At 38.4% G+C, this 17,203-nt stretch overlaps 1 protein-coding gene across 1 annotated transcript in view; it reads left to right on the forward strand.

The window, feature by feature from the left end:
• LOC136154771 (phosphatidylinositol-binding clathrin assembly protein LAP-like) overlaps nt 1-17,203 on the forward strand; it is a 48,478-nt gene that overhangs the window by 23,587 nt on the left and 7,688 nt on the right. Inside the window, exons 10-13 of the mRNA XM_065916924.1 lie at nt 752-831; nt 1,823-1,938; nt 7,462-7,492; nt 12,094-12,220. Of these exons, the coding sequence (XP_065772996.1) occupies nt 752-831; nt 1,823-1,938; nt 7,462-7,492; nt 12,094-12,220 (354 nt within the window). The remainder of the gene's footprint in view (nt 1-751; nt 832-1,822; nt 1,939-7,461; nt 7,493-12,093; nt 12,221-17,203) is intronic.

Raw genomic sequence — 17,203 nt, forward strand, 5'->3', positions numbered from 1 at the left:
CGTCCCCTTCTCCTCCCACCTTCAATCTTTCCCAGCATCAGGGTGTTTTCCAATGAGTCATCTCTTCGCATCAGGTGGCCAAAGTATTGGAGTTTCAGTTTCAACATCAGTCCCTTAGAGTTTTATATTTTACTGCACGGAGACAGGCGATAAACATACACAGAATGAAACCTATAATTTCAAGGATGATAATTGCTATGAAGAAAAAGAAAAGGTGGTGATGGTAAAGAGATTGTTGGTAGGTACTGTTTTCTCTAGGACACCCAAGGAAATCCTGGTTGAGGAGGTGACATTCCAGGGGAGACTGGAGACCATGAATGAGCTTCTCTGTTCCCTGCTGTGTTTCTTTCTCTGTCTCTCTGTTTTCTTCTCACCTCCTCTCCCTCTTCACCACTAGGCTTAATGTTTTACTGAAATTTATCTAATAATCTAGTGACTCATGAAAGAACCATAAGTAATGAAGCATTTCAAGCCCAGTGTCTTTTCCAAAGAAGACATATTTTAGCAGCTGTTTGATCATCTTAAGAGACTTTTTTGTTCTTTCTTTAAAAAGGTATGTAAAAGCATAGTCTGAAAATCTGATTTCATACCAAGATGCTACTTTTAAGAATGAATTTACTTGTAGCAATGATTTTACTTTAATCATTTGCAGGACAGGTGTCCTAATTGTTTTTCAGAACCTTTCATGATATAGGAAAGTCTGATTTTGCTAATAACTATCAGAAAACAACTTTTTCCTAACTATTTTTAGGCACCCCACAGTTTACTTGAAGCACTAAAACAGCATTTGGCTTCTCTGGAGGACAAGCATGATATTCTGCCTCCTTATGGGTAAGTTGATAAATCTCATAATATAGATAAATTTTGTTTTCTAAATAATTTGTCTCAGTTTAGCAACATCTGATTGACTAAAGAAATTTTGGGCTTTAAATATGGTGAAATAGTATACAGCCATTTTTAATGATAATATGGAATAGAGGTTTTCAGTCTTTTGTGGGATTCCATGCTCTTCACAGTGTCATTTGCTTCCCAGAGGAACATCTTTTCTTATACTGAGTGATTCTCAAAGTCATAAGTTGGCCCTAGAAGAACCTCTCTTTGAAGAATTTGATTTCTTACCTTAGGGATTCTGCTAGGGAGAATTAACTGCTGTGGATGATTATTTAATGGTATGGCAAACTGTTTATCCACAAACATACATGTACTCGTCTACATACATACAAATTGAATAATATAAACTTTGAGGTGCATCACTTCAAAATATTCACATTAGCTATTTCTGAGTAGAATAATTATGGTTGATTTTAGCTTCCTGTTTTGTCCTTTTCACCATTGTTCAAGATTTCTATCAGGGTCATATATTATTCATTCAGTCCACTTTTTTTTTGTCTTTTTTTTTTTTATTAGCTGGAGGCTAATTACTTCACAACATTTCAGTGGGTTTTGTCATACATAGATATGAATCAGCCATAGAGTTACACGTATTCTCCATCCTGATCCCCCCTCCCACCTCCCTCTCCACCCGATTCCTCTGGGTCTCCCCAGTGCACCAGGCCCGAGCACTTGTCTCATCATTCATTCAGTCCACTTTTTAAGGTTATGTTAATTATATTTGATTTATACTATCAACTTCTACTAGACCAGTCTGTTGACTATTAATTTTCTCTTTATCATAGGTGGGTATGTAGTTAGTATATAATAAGATGGATAGATCGATGGGTAGATAGATGAATAAATGAAAGAAATGCAGGCTCAGCCAGGTAGGATATTTGTATCTCTCTTGATTGCCTAGCATGACTCATTTTTCCTGTGATCTCTTTAGCATGCAGCGTGCATTGATTCCCTCCATACCAAACAATCCATTTGTGAAAAACTCAGCAAGCAAAGTCTGGTTTTCAGGTGATATGACTCTGTTCTATGATTATGTCAGTGATAATTGTGGGCAGGATTAGAATATTTAATTCTTTAATTCCCTAACCACTTACTATATCTGCTGCCTCTTCCTAAAGCAATCTTTGACCTAGCAACTTCATTTCTAGGAAGTTATCCCATATATATTCATAGTTGTGAAATGTCATATAAACAAGGATATACCTTACAATATTGTAATAACAAAATGACCCTCTATAAGGGGCACTGGAATGGAATGACCTCCAACATGTATTGTAAAATGCATGTATTTTCTATTGTTCAATAGAAAATGAGCAAAGTGGGAAACAGTGTATAGTATGCTACTGCTTATTCTTTTTAAAAACAAAAAAGAAAGCATATATATTTCTTTAATTTCTTAAAGAACATTTCTGGAAGGATATCTGAGAAGTGAATAAAATGGAAAGGGATGGGTGGGCGAGTCTTCACTGTATCCCTTTTTGTAATTTCTGAATTTTGTACCTGCAAATACTACTTAGAAGGTAAGTGTTAAAAAGTAAACACATGATACATACATAAATCAAGTGTGATGTCTGTACACGGAGCAAGTTTTGCTTACCAGGGAAGTCCAAAGGTTAGTTAGCCTTATACTCAGTGAGTATGCAAGATACAACTCAGACCAGCTCACAGGAGCCCAACTGCTATTGTCTCGGGAAATCTGGAAGCTAGTTAATGACATAGTGGTAACTTGAAATCAGCTGTGATGGAAGCATTTATACCACAGAAATAAATGGACAGACGTTACAAAATAGGCATTTTCTGAGGGAGCTGGTTGTTGTGCACTTTCTGGTACATAACTGCACATGATCAGCCATATCCTGTTTCTTTTTTAATGGCTGATTGTATTTCAGTGATATTACTTGGCCCTCTATGCTAGACAAAAATTCCTGTAGTTATGAGCTATACCCTCATGGGATTTATATGTATTAAAATTTGCTTGCTCTTAATTTAACTTGAAAACTTAAACTGTATCTATTTTAAACGATATTTTTTATTTTTCTTTTGTATATATTTTCTCAATGGACACACTTTCTGCATTTTCAATGGGTGACTTTGACCAAAACTGTGATGAACGTAAGTCCTTTGAGTAACACTATACGTATAGTAAACATTTGCTCCACTTCCAAAAGAAGGACTTTTCTGAGGCCCTGTGGTTTGGGAATCATTAGTGCTTTTAAGAAGTTTAAACATAAAACTGTTAGTCACTCATTCATGGCTGACTCTTTGCGACCCCGTGGACTGCAGCATGCCAGGCCTTCCTGTCCATCACCAACTCCCGGAACTTGCTCAAACTCATGTCCATTGAGTTGATGATGCCATCCAACCATCTTATCCTCTATCATCCCCTTCTCCTCCCGCCTTCAATCTTTCCCAGCATCAGGGTCTTTTCAAATGAGTCAGTTCTCCCCATCGAGTGGCAAAAGTATTGGAGTTTCAGCTTCAACATCAGTCCTTCCAATGAATATTCAGGACTGATCTTTAGGATGGACTGGTTTGATCTCCTTGCAGTCCAAAGGACTCTCAAGAGTCTTCTCCAATACCACAGTTCAAAAGCATCAATTCTTCGGTGCTCAGCTTTCTTTATGGTCCAACTCTCACATCCATACATGACTACTGAAAAAACCATAGCTTTGACTAGATGGACCTTTGTCTGCAAAGTAATGTCTGCCTGAGTACCAACAGCCCAAAACTGGCTTCTGGTGATCTCTGCCCATGCTGTCTTGAGCACTTAGCCTTGGTTGCCTAATGCTCGTTGCTTGAGCCAGTTGTGTTGAAAACCCTGTGGCCAGCTGAAACTACTTTTCCTCTTCAGTCACTGTGAAATAAAAATACTAGATGACCTCATCCAAGCCAATGGCCTTAAATACTATTTACATGATAAGAACTCCCAGCTGCAGCCACTGCTCCTGAACTCTAGGTTTGTATATCCAAGTGTCCATTCTGTGGTAGCACTTGAACATCTAGTAGGGTTCCCAAACTCCATGTGTCCAAAACTAAGCTTTTGACCCTTAACCCCAAGCCTCCTTTATCCATGCTTTTCCCCCATGTCAAGTTAATGGCAAATAGCGACTCATTTCTTCTAGGAGGAATGTGACTAGGACCAATGCAACTCAGGCTTGGAGTCATCTTGATTCCTTTCTTTCTGTCACACAACCACATCCAATACATGAGGGAACGTTTTGACTTTACCTTCAAAACATATATAAAAGCTGACCATGTGTTACTATCTCTGGTGCTACCATTGTAGTCAGAGTTACCATCACCTACACTACTGCAAGGGCTTTCTGCTTCTACCCTTGCCCTCTGCAGTCCATTCTTTACATACCAATCAGAATGATCCCAATAAAATACAGGTCAGAGAGATTCAGTTCAGTTCAGTTCAGTCGCTCAGTCGTGTTCGACTCTTTGTGACCCCATGAACTGCAGCACTCCAGGCTTCCTTGTCCATCACCAACTCCTGGAGTTTACTCAAACTCATGTTCATTGACTTGGTGAGGCCATCTAACCATCTCATCTTCTGTCGTCCCCTTCTCCTCCTGCCTTCAATCTTTCCTAACATCAGGGTCTTTTCAAATGAGTCAGCTTTTTGCATCAGGTGGCCAAAGCATTGGAGTTTCAGCTTCAGCATCAGTCCTTCCAATGAAAACCCAGGACTGATCTCCTTTAAGATGGACTGGTTGGATCTCCTTGTAGTCAGAGAGATTATGTCTGCTCAAATCCCTCCAATGACTTTCCCATCTCAGAGATGGTAGCCTCAGAGTGAAGACCAATTCCTTACAAACCCCTTCTTCACTTTCCGCCTCTGACCACTTTGACTCCAGATACACTGGAGTCACTGTTCATCAAATACACCAATCACAGTGTTTCTTCAGAGCTGTTCATGCTGTTCCTTCTGGTGGATCCACATGGGTCACTCTTTACAAGCTTCAGGTCTTTATGTAAAAGTCTCCTTCTCCGTGAGCCATTCCTGTCTAAAATTTAAATTTTAAATAAAAATTAAATAAATTTATTAATTTATATTAAATTAATTTATATTTAAATTAAATATTTATATTTAATATTATTTAATATTTAACATTTATTTAATTAATATTAAATGTTCAATATTATTTATTATTAATATTTAACATTTAACAATAATTTAATTAATATTTAAATTAAATATTTATATTAAATTAAATTTATAATTAAATAACTAAAATTAAATAAAAATTAAATTCTCACCAACATATCATATTCCTTTCCCTGCTATTTTTTCCTTAGCACTTTTTACCATCTAACATGTTATGTGGGCTTCCCTGCTAGCTTAGCTGGTAAAGAAACTGCCTGCAATGCAGGAGACCCCAGTTCGATTCCTGGGTTGGAAAGATCCCCTGGAGACAGGGTAGGCTACCCACTCCAGTATTCTTGGGCTTCCCTGGTGGCTCAGCTGGTAATGAACCTGCATGCAATCCGGGAGACCTGGGTTCGTTCCCTGGATTGGGAAGATCCCCTGGAGAAGGGAACAGCTACCCACTCCAGTATTCTAGCCTGGATAATTCTATGGACTGTATAGTCAGTCCATGGGGTCACTAAGAGTCAGACACGACTGAGTGACTTGCATTTTAACATGTTATGTACTTCATCTTGGTTATTGTTGGTCTCCAATGGAACGTAAGCTAAATGAAGGCAGAGATTTTTATCTTCTTTATTCACAACTGTATCTTTTTTTTTAATTATTATTTTTTTTATTATTTTTTTTTCAGTGGGTTTTGTCATACATTGATATGAATCAGCCATAGAGTTACACGTATTCCCCATCCCAATCCCCCCTCCCACCTCCCTCTCCACCCGATTCCTCTGGGTCTTCCCAGCCCACCAGGCCCGAGCACTTGACTCATGCATCCCACCTGGGCTGGTGATCTCTTTCACTATAGATAATATACATGCTGTTCTTTCAAAACATCCCACCCTCACCTTCTCCCACAGAGTTCAAAAATCTGTTCTGTACTTCTGTATCTCTTTTTCTGTTTTGCATATAGGGTTATCGTTACCATCTTTCTAAATTCCATATATATGTGTTAGTATACTGTAATGTTCTTTATCTTTCTGGCTTACTTCACTCTGTATAATGGGCTCCAGTTTCATCCACCTCATTAGAACTGATTCAAATGAATTCTTTTTAACGGCTGAGTAATATTCCATGGTGTATATGTACCACAGCTTCCTTATCCATTCATCTGCTGATGGGCATCTAGGTTGCTTCCATGTCCTGGCTATTATAAACAGTGCTGCGATGAACATTGGGGTGCACGTGTCTCTTTCAGATCTGGATTCCTCAGTGTGTATGCCCAGAAGTGGTATTGCTGGGTCATATGGCAGTTCTATTTCCAGTTTTTTAAGAAATCTCCACACTGTTCTCCATAGCGGCTGTACTAGTTTGCATTCCCACCAACAGTGTAAGAGGGTTCCCTTTTCTCCACACCCTCTCCAGCATTTATTGCTTGTAGACTTTTGGATAGCAGCCATCCTGACTGGCGTGTAATGGTACCTCATTGTGGTTTTGATTTGCATTTCTCTGATAATGAGTGATGTTGAGCATCTTTTCATGTGTTTGTTAGCCATCTGTATGTCTTCTTTGGAGAAATGTCTGTTTAGTTCTTTGGCCCATTTTTTGATTGGGTCATTTATTTTTCTGGAATTGAGCTTCAGGAGTTGCTTGTATATTTTTGAGATTAATCCTTTGTCTGTTTCCTCATTTGCTATTATTTTCTCCCAATCTGAGGGCTGTCTTTTCACCTTACTTATAGTTTCCTTTGTCACAACTGTATCTTTAGCACCTAGTACAGTGTCTAGCACATAACAAGTGCTTAATTTAAATTTAACAAATAATTTTAAATGATCTTATTTATACTAATTAGCCTAATAATTTAAAGTCCTGTTACTTTGTAATGGGAAGGTATGCTGCTGCTGCTAAGTTGCTTCAGTCATGTCTGACTCTGTGCGACCCTATAGATGGCAACCCACCAGGCTTCTCCGTCCCCGGGATTCTCCAGGCAAGAACACTGGTGTGGGTTGCCATTTCCTTCTCCAATGCATGAAAGTGAAAAGTGAAAGTGAAGTCGCTCATTCGTATCCGACTCTTGGAGACCCCATGGACTGCAGCCTACCAGGCTCCTCCGCCCATGGGATTTTCCAGGCAAGAGTACTAGAGTGGGTTGCCATTGCCTTCTCCGAATGGGAAGGTATAGATATAGATATATAATTATTGTATTGATGGAAATTTGGTTTAGGTTTTCATCTGATTCTTATTTTCAGATTCTTTTCTCTGTTACATTATAACCAACATTGCCTTCACAAGCCCGCAAACGTGTTGAAGCCAGACGGCAAAATGAAAAAGTCCTAGCAAATGACCTGGACAGTTCAGTTGTTAGCCTTGTAGAAAGTAAGCATCTATTTTTAAACTAATATTTTGTATATATATTTATATGTATTTTAATAGGAGTATTTACATTAAAATAATGTGAAATTTGTGTTTGTTTTATAAAACAGATCTTAACTTTGGAGAAAGCGCAGCTAACAGGTGAGTTATTTTAAAAAAAGACAGCCAATAAATACATGTTAGAGGAAGGGACTGATGAGCATAGCACCTAGAAAAAAAGGTTATTTTTTACTTTGATTTAACCCTTCATGGTTTGTCTGAAGGTTTTTCTTTGGCTAAGCATGTTTTAAATAGTGGCATTCTTCGTAGTTCTTTGTATTCTTGGTTATTTTCTTACTTTATGGTAGAAACTGTAGTAAATGAGTGATACTTATTTTTTTTTACTTTATTAAACAAAGACAATAAAACTGCCAGTTGGAGCTCCTCAGCATTGTAAGGTAATTAGCGTTACTTTTGCCGAAAATTGCCATAAAAGGAAACAAAAAAAAATAGACAAATGGAAATCAAAGGAAGGCCGAACTGATAATATTAACAAGAAATGGTGTAGAATGTAAGGTTAAAAGCACTCAACAGAATAAGACACTATTTCAGGAGATATAACAGTCTTAGTAGTGTATGGACAAAAGTTAATACTTAAAGCAAAAGCTATTGGAAATGCATGGGAGCTTGAAGAGTACAGTTTTAATGGGTAGTTTCAATGACTTCTTTCATTGTTGGACAAATCTTGTAGACAAAACATAAGGACCTATCTGAATTTAAATACCTAATAAATACCTAATAAATAAATAAGAAACCTAAGTGCGCACATGCACACACACACACACACACACACATCCACAATGTTCATTTTCTTCCAAGGAATCCCAAAGAAAATCTTTAAAAAAAAAAAACAAAGAATTTTATGGGCTACATTTTATCATAATCCAATAAAATTATAACTAATTAATGAAAAGTTGACCATGAAAATCTGAATTAATCAGTAATTCTTTTGCAAGAATTAATGTGAATTGCAGGGTACATTGGGCTTCCCTGGTGACTCAGATGGTAAAGAATCCGCCTGCAGTCTGCAATGTGGGAGACCTGGGTTCGATCCCTGGGTTGGGAAGATCCCCTGGAGGAGGGCATGGCAACCCACTCCAGTATTCTGGCCTGAAGAATCCCCATGGACAGAGGAGCCTGGTGGGCTATAGTCCACAGGTCGAAAAGAGTCAGACATGACTGAGCAACTAAGCATAGAACACAATCCTTTTGCCAAACAGGAAATCGAAAGGGAAGTTACCAAGTATCTTTGTCATTCAGTCGCTAAGTCGTGTCCAACTCTTTGCAACCCCATGGACTGTAGCATGCCAGACTTCCCTGTCCTTCACTATCTCCTGGAGTTTGCTCAAACTCATGTCATTGAGTTGGTGATGCAATCCAACCGTCTCATCCTCTGTCGTCCCCTTCTCCTCCCACCTTCAGTCTTTCCCAGCATCAGCATCTTTTCTGAGTCAGCTCTTCACATCAGGTAGCCAAAGTATTGGAGATTCAGCTTCAGCATCAGTCCTTCCAGTGAGTATTCAGGGTTCATTTCCTTTAGGATGAACTGATTTGATCTATCTCCAGGGTAAGGGACTCTCAAGAGTCTTCTCCAGCACCACCGTTTGAAAGCATCAATTCTTCAGTGCTCAGCCTTTTTTATGGTCCAGCTCTCACATCCATACACGACTCCTGGGAAAAACCATTGCTTTGAGTATATGGACCTTTGTTGGCAAAGTTATGTTTCTGCCTTTTAATACGCTGTCTAGTTCTGGTCATGAAAAAGAGAACTTCATATCAGAGTTAATGGGGCAATGTGAAAGCTGAACAGGAAAAAAAATCATCATTGTTAAAAAAGATAAATTAAGAACTTAGTTTTATCTTAAGAAAAATCATCTAAATTAATAAAAAATATATTAGGAAGATAAAATTTATAAAGATAAAATCTTAAATGAATAAAATTGCAGGAACAATAAATCTGAAACATTGATTTAAAGTTCAATAAAATAAGATCCTCTGATTAAACCAAAAGGAGCAAGATGAGGAATAAGAGGGCTGATATAACCACAAATGTAGGAGAGATTAAAACAATTATACATTAATAGTTTGTGCAACTGTTTGGTAACAACATATTTGAAAATCTAAAGGAAATTGATGGTTTTCCAAATTAAATATAATGACAGAATTCATCCAAGAAGAAGCAGAAACATGCATAGGCCCATTGTCACATGAAGTTGAGCTTTATCTATCCTTAAAGAGTAGACAATTTCAATTCCAGGCTATTGAAAAGAGGGACGATCTACAATACAGTCTAGAAAATGACATAAGTTTAGTAATTGGCCTCCAATTAATAAAATAAAATAAAATAAAATAAAAAAAAGAAAATGACATAAGTTTAATGTGTTAGTTGCTGAGTCATGTCCGACTCTTTGCAGCCCCATGGACTGTAGCCTGCCAGGCTCCTCTGTCCGTAGGATTCTCCAGGCCAGAATACTGGAGTGGGTTGCCATTTCCTCTGCCAGGGGATCGTCCTGACCCAGGGATTGAACTCAGGTCTACCTGCACTGCAGGTGGATTCTTTAACATCTGAGCCACCAGGGAAGTCTGTAACTTTAATATGAAAGCCCATAAAGATAGAGCAAAGAATGGAAATTGCTGACTAAGCTCGCTTATTAATTATATATACCAGAATTGTACATAAAATATTCACAAAATCCAGGAATATATTTTAAAATTCCACAATTTCTGCTGCTTCTTTGAGTGTGCATATGAAATACTCTGTCTGGAATGGTGGTCGTGCAGGGGGTATAATGGAAAGTGGACGCCCCTGGGACATGTTTTGGAGGTAGAGTTAATAATAATTGCTATCAGAGGTGAGGAAATAAGGGGGATCAAGCTCTGAAGGAAATATAAGGGATAGATTCAGACACCCCAAAGTTAAAAAAAAGAATTGCCTACCAAGCACCTTTGCTCAGAAAGATCCCACAGTGTGTGCTCCAACAAAACAGTGGTTTTCTTAAATTAAGAAAGAGGAACACATGGGTTTCAGGGAAACAGAGAGCCCTACTTAAAGAGGTGGAGGGAATTCCCAGTATAACAGTGGAAGTCCAAGGGTTGTATTTACTTGTACAGAAGCCAATTTGGAATGGAACAGAAGGATGTAGACAGGTCTCCAGGAAAAAATCAAAATGACATATTATTTGGTGCTAACATTTGTTTCCTCTGAGCCAGATACTGTTCATGCTAAGTATTTTACACATGATGACTCAGTCTTTCTACTTGGGAAAGTTATTATTTCCACTCGATTATAAGCTCCATGAAAGCAAATAGTTCCATCTGTTTTATATATTTCAGACACTAAGGATGCTGCCTGGCACCTACTAGATATTGAATGGGTATTTGTAGAATGAATGCAATGAATCCACATTTAACATATGCAGAAACTGAGATACACAGATTCTGTAACTTCTCCAATGTACAGATATGAAATGACTGAAATGGAATTTGAACCCAGGCAGTCTTGCTGTAGAGTTGGGGCCTGTATTGTGAAGATATAGCGGGGTGAGAGGGGAAGACATAGTAGCATAAACGTCTTCTTTAGGATTATGGAATTAAATACCATAAGGAAAAAAGTAGCTGCTTTTGTGATGACTGGTGTTTTTGGTTTTAGGTCTTTGGTTTTTTAAACTCTGGATCACTTGGACAAGAACTAAATTTTAATAAGTCAAATGATGAATACAGAATAAAGATGAGCTTGCAGAGATAAGAAACATGTCTTAGATTTATAACTAAAGTGTATGGAGAATAGATTATTACATAATTTGGTAGAGGAGTTGAAATAGATGAAGAAAACAGGGATAATAACCTTTACCAGTGATACAGAATATGGGCTTCTAGGCTTGCCACTAATTGACTGTAAGACTTTGAGCAAGGTATTTGCCCTCTCTGAGAGTCTGTCTCCTCATCCATAAAATGAGACTTTATGATACCTGCTTCACATAGTTATTATGAAAATTAAATATTTAAGATTGTGAAAACACTTAACACAGAGCCTAGTAAGAGTTCAATAAGAGTTTGTTTCCTTTTAGTTGTATTTATTCTCTAATTTATACAAAATAGTACACATTACATTATTTATTCTCTTAATAACTCTAATTCTATGAACGATTGTTTATCCTAATTTTATAAATAAGGAAAGAGTTTAAGTTGTTTAGTCAAGGTTACACAGCTCTAATACTTTGGCACCTGGTACAAAGAGCCAACTCGTTGGGAAAGACCCTGATGCTGGGAAAGATTGAGGGCAGGAGGAGAAGAGGATGACAAAGGATGAGATGGCTGGATGGTATCGCTGACTCAATGGACATGAGTTTGAGCAAATTCCAGAAGAGACTGAAGGATAGGGAAGTCTGGTATACGACAGTCCATGGGGTTGCAAAGAGTTGGACATGACTTAGCGACAGAAATAAAATTTTAAAACATAAATAAAATAAAATAAAAACTAAGCTAAAATATGTAGCTTTTTAATACCTTAATTTCATGTAGAAAATAGCCACGGTCTTTTATTTTTTAGCTTTTTTTTTTTTTTTTTTTTTACTGGTTCCTTCCTGTTATCTCTTACCTATTGATTAGCATAAACATTGTCTCGAAGGCTATGTCCTGACTAGATGTTTACATGGTAGACTTGTCATCTCCCAATGTGAGCTGATTTATCAATTGCCCTTTAGATCTGACGTGAAGTGGTGTCAACCCTCAGAGATGGAAATGACCAGTGAAATGAACTGGCAGTTGAGTAACTGCACCTGCATATCAACCATCTGGGACCCAGTTTCTATTCCTTCCATCTCCTACATGGTAACGTTTGTGATGTATTATTACCTTCTTTCTTTTTTGATATATACATGTGGCATATACATTTGTATCAGGGAAGTAGGTCGAGCAAGAAATGTCTTCTCTCTCTCTCTCTCCTTTTTTTTATTTGCTCACATTGCATGGCTTTTGGGATCTTATTTCCCCACCCAGGGATTGAACCTGGGTCCTCAGCAGTGAAAGCACTGAGTCCTAACCACTGGACTGGCGCTCCTAGAAATGTTTTCTTTTTCATCAGTTTTTTTTAAAGACTTTATTAAATGCCATACATTGACATGAATCAGCCATGGGTGTACATGTGTTCCCCATCCTGAACCCCCCTCCTACCTCCCACCCCATCCCATCTGTGTATTCTGCTAACATTTGCTATAGACAGGTTGGGCTCACTCTTCCTCTTTTTGTGGAAGAGTGGATTCCATGATGGGGAGAGAGCTACAGAGTTCCCCAGCTTTGCTCCACATTTCTTGAGCATCTATCAGGCATTTAGGCAGTGGGCTGGCAGGTCAAGATACAGAGGCTGCAAGGGTAGATAGACATGTCATCAATTAGAGGCATTGACTATTCCAAGTGGAATGAACACTTTACAGGGTGTGTGGGTTACTTTGATAAAGAATCTGAACATAAGGGAAAAGGAGATGAGGTGGATTGACAGTAACTGGTTGGCAAATGGAAACTTGGTGGGTTATTCTGGGAACTCGGAGTAGTTTAGCATGGCCATACTGTCGTAGATGATGGGTGCAACAAGAAATAAAGCTCGAGCTTAAAGAAATACTGGATCTTATAGGAACTTGTATAGGAATTTAGGCTTTGTTATATAAGCAGTGGGGAACCAAAGCTACCACACAGTCCTTTTTACAGTTTTGAAAGACTAGTCTGGGAGGAGAGTGGAAGATGATTAGTAGGGAAATAAGACACAGATCAGCGAAGTCAATTAGAAGTCTTTTCAAGTCATCCAGGCCAGAATCTAGAATGATCTGGTCTAGAATGCTAGAATGTTGGCAGTAGATCTAAAGAAAGAATTGCGAGAAGCTCGACTGCAGATAGGATTGATAGGAGCTGCTGATAAGTTGAAGGTTGAAATATGGGTCCCCAATAAATTATCTGCAAATATAAAGTTCAAACAACTCCAGGAAACAAGATTTGTTAAGTTTGCAGCAAACGCTTTTGGTCACAGAACTGTAGTTGAACTATAATGAGGCTACAGTCATTATTTATGTTACTAAGTGTAAATATTCATACGTGAATTTGGCATTTGCATTTTGGTACAAAAATAAATATTAGTGTGTTTTATTACAGGGTTCTATTTCAGTCCCTGTGGGGTGTTACTAACATGTTCTATGTGTAAAACATTCTGAACTCCAAAACACATCTGGCCCCAAGGACTTAAATGATGTGCACCTGCTATTTTTGCACAATTTTGCTTTAAAACTTAATTGCTCCAATGATATAACCAACTGCACATTCACTCTGAGTACATGATAACTTTGTTTTCCTTGCATGCAGCAGAGCTGCATTTAGGAACGAGAATTTTGATAGGATTTTGGAAGAAGTAATTTTGAAATGTACTGAGCAAATGTGTGGCTATGCACCTAGGAAGAGTTTAGCAAGAAAGTTTGGGGTTTCGAGGGTGAAAAAAAATCACAAAATGAAGAAGTAACATGATGTGGGCCAAATTTATGTTCATTAAGATATTAATAGCCCCTGTGATTCTGATGAAAAATACATAGTCATCAGAATCATTGCTGTTGCATCATTTTTTTCAAAAATTTTGCTGTTTCATTTTGAGAAGTTTGATTATGATTTTTGCCTTGGCATGCATATGCAGGGCAGGGTATTCTGTTCAGGTTCATGCAACTTGAGTCTTTGGTTTTGTCTTCTCTCAAACTTGGAACATTTCCTGCCATTATTACTGCACTTATTCTCTTCCCTTTCCGAGACCCTAATAACACAAATATTAGAGCTTTAGATGTTGTCCCAGCTGGTCCTTGAGGCTCTGTTTGGTTCTTTAAATATCTCTCTTTCTGTCTTGCAGAATGAGTGATTTGTATTCATCCATCTAAAGTTTCACTGAATCTTTCCTTTTTCATCTCCCTTCTGATAATTAGTCATTCCACTGGGTATTTTTATTCCAGTTAATTATATTTTTCAGTTCTGAAGGTTCTATTTGGCCTTTCTCTGTATCTTCTATTTCTTGGCTGATGCTTTCTATTTTAACTTTTGTTTCAAGTGGTCATGATTACTCATGCAAGCATTTGTGTACTAGCCACTTTAAAAGTCTTTGTCAGGTAATTCCATCAACTATGTCATGACTGTTAATGGTTTTTTCCCACAGAAGTTGAGATTTTCATGGTTCTTCATGTGCCAACTAATTTTGGATTTTATCCTGGATTTTTTAATTATTTTTTAAAATTTATTTTAATTGGACGCTAATTACTTTACAAGATTGTAGTCATTTTTGCCATACATTGACATGAATCAGCCATGGGTATACATGTATCCTGGATGTTTTGACTGTTAATTTAAAAGACCCTAGGTCTGGCCAAATTATGGAGAATGTTGATATCTGTGCTTTAGCAGACACTGACCTGGTTCAGTTTACGCTACACCTTCCAGCCCGCTTCTCTGACCTGTGGTCCCAGTGGCAGCTCAGTTTCTATAGCCTTTGTTCTGCTGTTCCTGTCTGTCCTGCATGTACTCCATTCAGCAATCAACCTGGGACCTGGGCTTTGGTCTCTCTGGGAGCTTAGTAATCAAAGTCTTTGGTGTGTTCATTAAGAGCCTATTCACTCACGTACAGGAGTGGGAAGGGGGCTGATGAACCCAGGAGTTCATAACTAGCTTCCCCGAGCTTCTCTATCTTTGTGATTGAAACACGTTTCCAACTAGTGGTAGGACAGAGAGAGAATTGAAAAATATTTTCTGTCACCCAGTTCACGAAGCCACAGCTCCACCTAATGGAGAAGAAAGTTCCTCTCGCTCATATATTCGGCTCTTTTTTAAATTTTTTTTTAAGTTTGGGCTTCCCTGGTGACTCAGACCACACACGGGTTTGATTCCCTTCCCTGAGGAAGGGAATGGCTACCCACTCGAGTATTCTTGCCTGGAGAATCCCATAGACAGAGGAGCCTGGTGGGCTACAATCCATGGGGTCCCAAAGAGTGGGACATGACTGAGCAACACTTTCACTTTCATATTGTCACCTTAGTTCTCTTTTTTGTTGTTGGTTTTTCCAAATTTAAACTTTATATAAATTAAATCATACTGTACATATACTTTTGTGACCTTCTTTCAATCAGTAAGTACTATGTTCAGTTCACAGTCGCTCAGTTCTGTCAGACTCTTTGAAACCCCATGGACTGCAGTAACCAGGCTTCCCTGTCCATCACCAGCTCCCAAAGTTTAATGAAACTCATGTCCATTAAGTTGGTGATGTCATCCAACCATCTCATCCTCTGTCGTCCCCTTCTCCTTCTGCCTTCAATCTTCCCAGCATCAGAGTCTTTCCCAATGAGTCAGTTCTTTGCATCAGGTGGCCACAGTATTGGAGTTTCAGCTTCAGCATCAATGCTTCCAAAGAATATTCAGGACTGATTTCCTTTAGGATGAACTGATTTGATCTCCTTACAGTCCAAGGGACTCTGAAGAGTCTTCTACAACACCACAGTTCAAAAGCATCAGTTCTTCAGTGCTCAGCTTTCTTTATGGTCCAACTCTCACATCCATACATGAAAGACTACTGGAAAAACCATAGCTTTGACTATATGTACCTTTGTCGGCAAAGTAATGTCTCTGGTTTTTAATATGCTGTCTAGGTTGGTCATAGGTTTTCTTCCAAGGAGCAAGTGTCTTTTAATTTCATGGCTGCAGTCACCATCTGCAGTGATTTTGGAGCCCAAGAAAGTAAAATCTATCACTGTTTCCATTCTTTCACCATCTATTTGCCATGAAGTGATGGGACCAAATTTGGAAAACTCAGCAGTGGCCACAGGACTGGAAAAGGTCAATTTTCATTCCAATCCCAAAGAAGGACAATGCCAAGAAATGTTTAAAATACCGCACAGTTGCACTCATCTCATATGCTAGCAAAGTAATGCTGAAAATTCTCCAAGTCAGGCTTCAACAGTATGTGAACCGTGAACTTCCAGATGTTCAAACTGGATTTAGAAAAGGCAGAGGAACAAGAGGCCAAATTGCCAACATCCGTTGGATCATATAAAAAGCAAGAGAATACCAGAAAAACATTTACTTCTGCTTTATTGATTATGCCAAAGCCTTTGTGTAGATCACAACAAACTGTGGGAAATTGTTAAAGAGATGGGACTACCAGATCACCTTACCTGCCTCCTGAGAAATCTGTATGCAGCTCAAGAAGCAACAGTTAAAACCAGACATGGAACAACAGACTGGTTCCAAATTGGGAAAGGAGTCCATCAAAGCTGTATATTGTCACCCGGCTTATTTAACTTATATGCAGAGTACATCATGTGAAATGCCAGGCTGGATGAAGCACAAGCTGGAATCAAGATCGCAGGGAGAAATATCAATAACCTCAGACATGCAGATGACACCACCCTTATGGAAGAAAGTGAAGAGGAACTAAAGAGCCTCTTGATGAAAGTGAAAGAGCAGAGTGAAAAAGTTGGTTTAAAACTCAACGTTGAAAAAACTAAGATCATGGCCTCCGATGCCATAACTTCATGGCAAATAGATGGGGAAACAATGGAAACAGTGACAGTTTTTATTTTCTTGGGATCCAAAATCAATGCAGATGATGACTGCAGCCTTGAAATTAAAAGACACATGCTCCTTGGAAGAAAAGCTATGACCAACCTAGATAGCATATTAAAAAGCAGAGACATTATTTTGCTGACAAAGGTCTGTCTAGTCAAAGGTATGGTTTTTCCAGTAGTCATGTATGGATGTGAGAGTGGGACTATAAAGAAAGCTGAGCGCTGAAGAATTGATGCT

Source organism: Muntiacus reevesi, chromosome X (genome assembly GCF_963930625.1).
Source record: "Muntiacus reevesi chromosome X, mMunRee1.1, whole genome shotgun sequence".
Classification (NCBI taxonomy): Eukaryota; Metazoa; Chordata; class Mammalia; order Artiodactyla; family Cervidae; genus Muntiacus; species Muntiacus reevesi.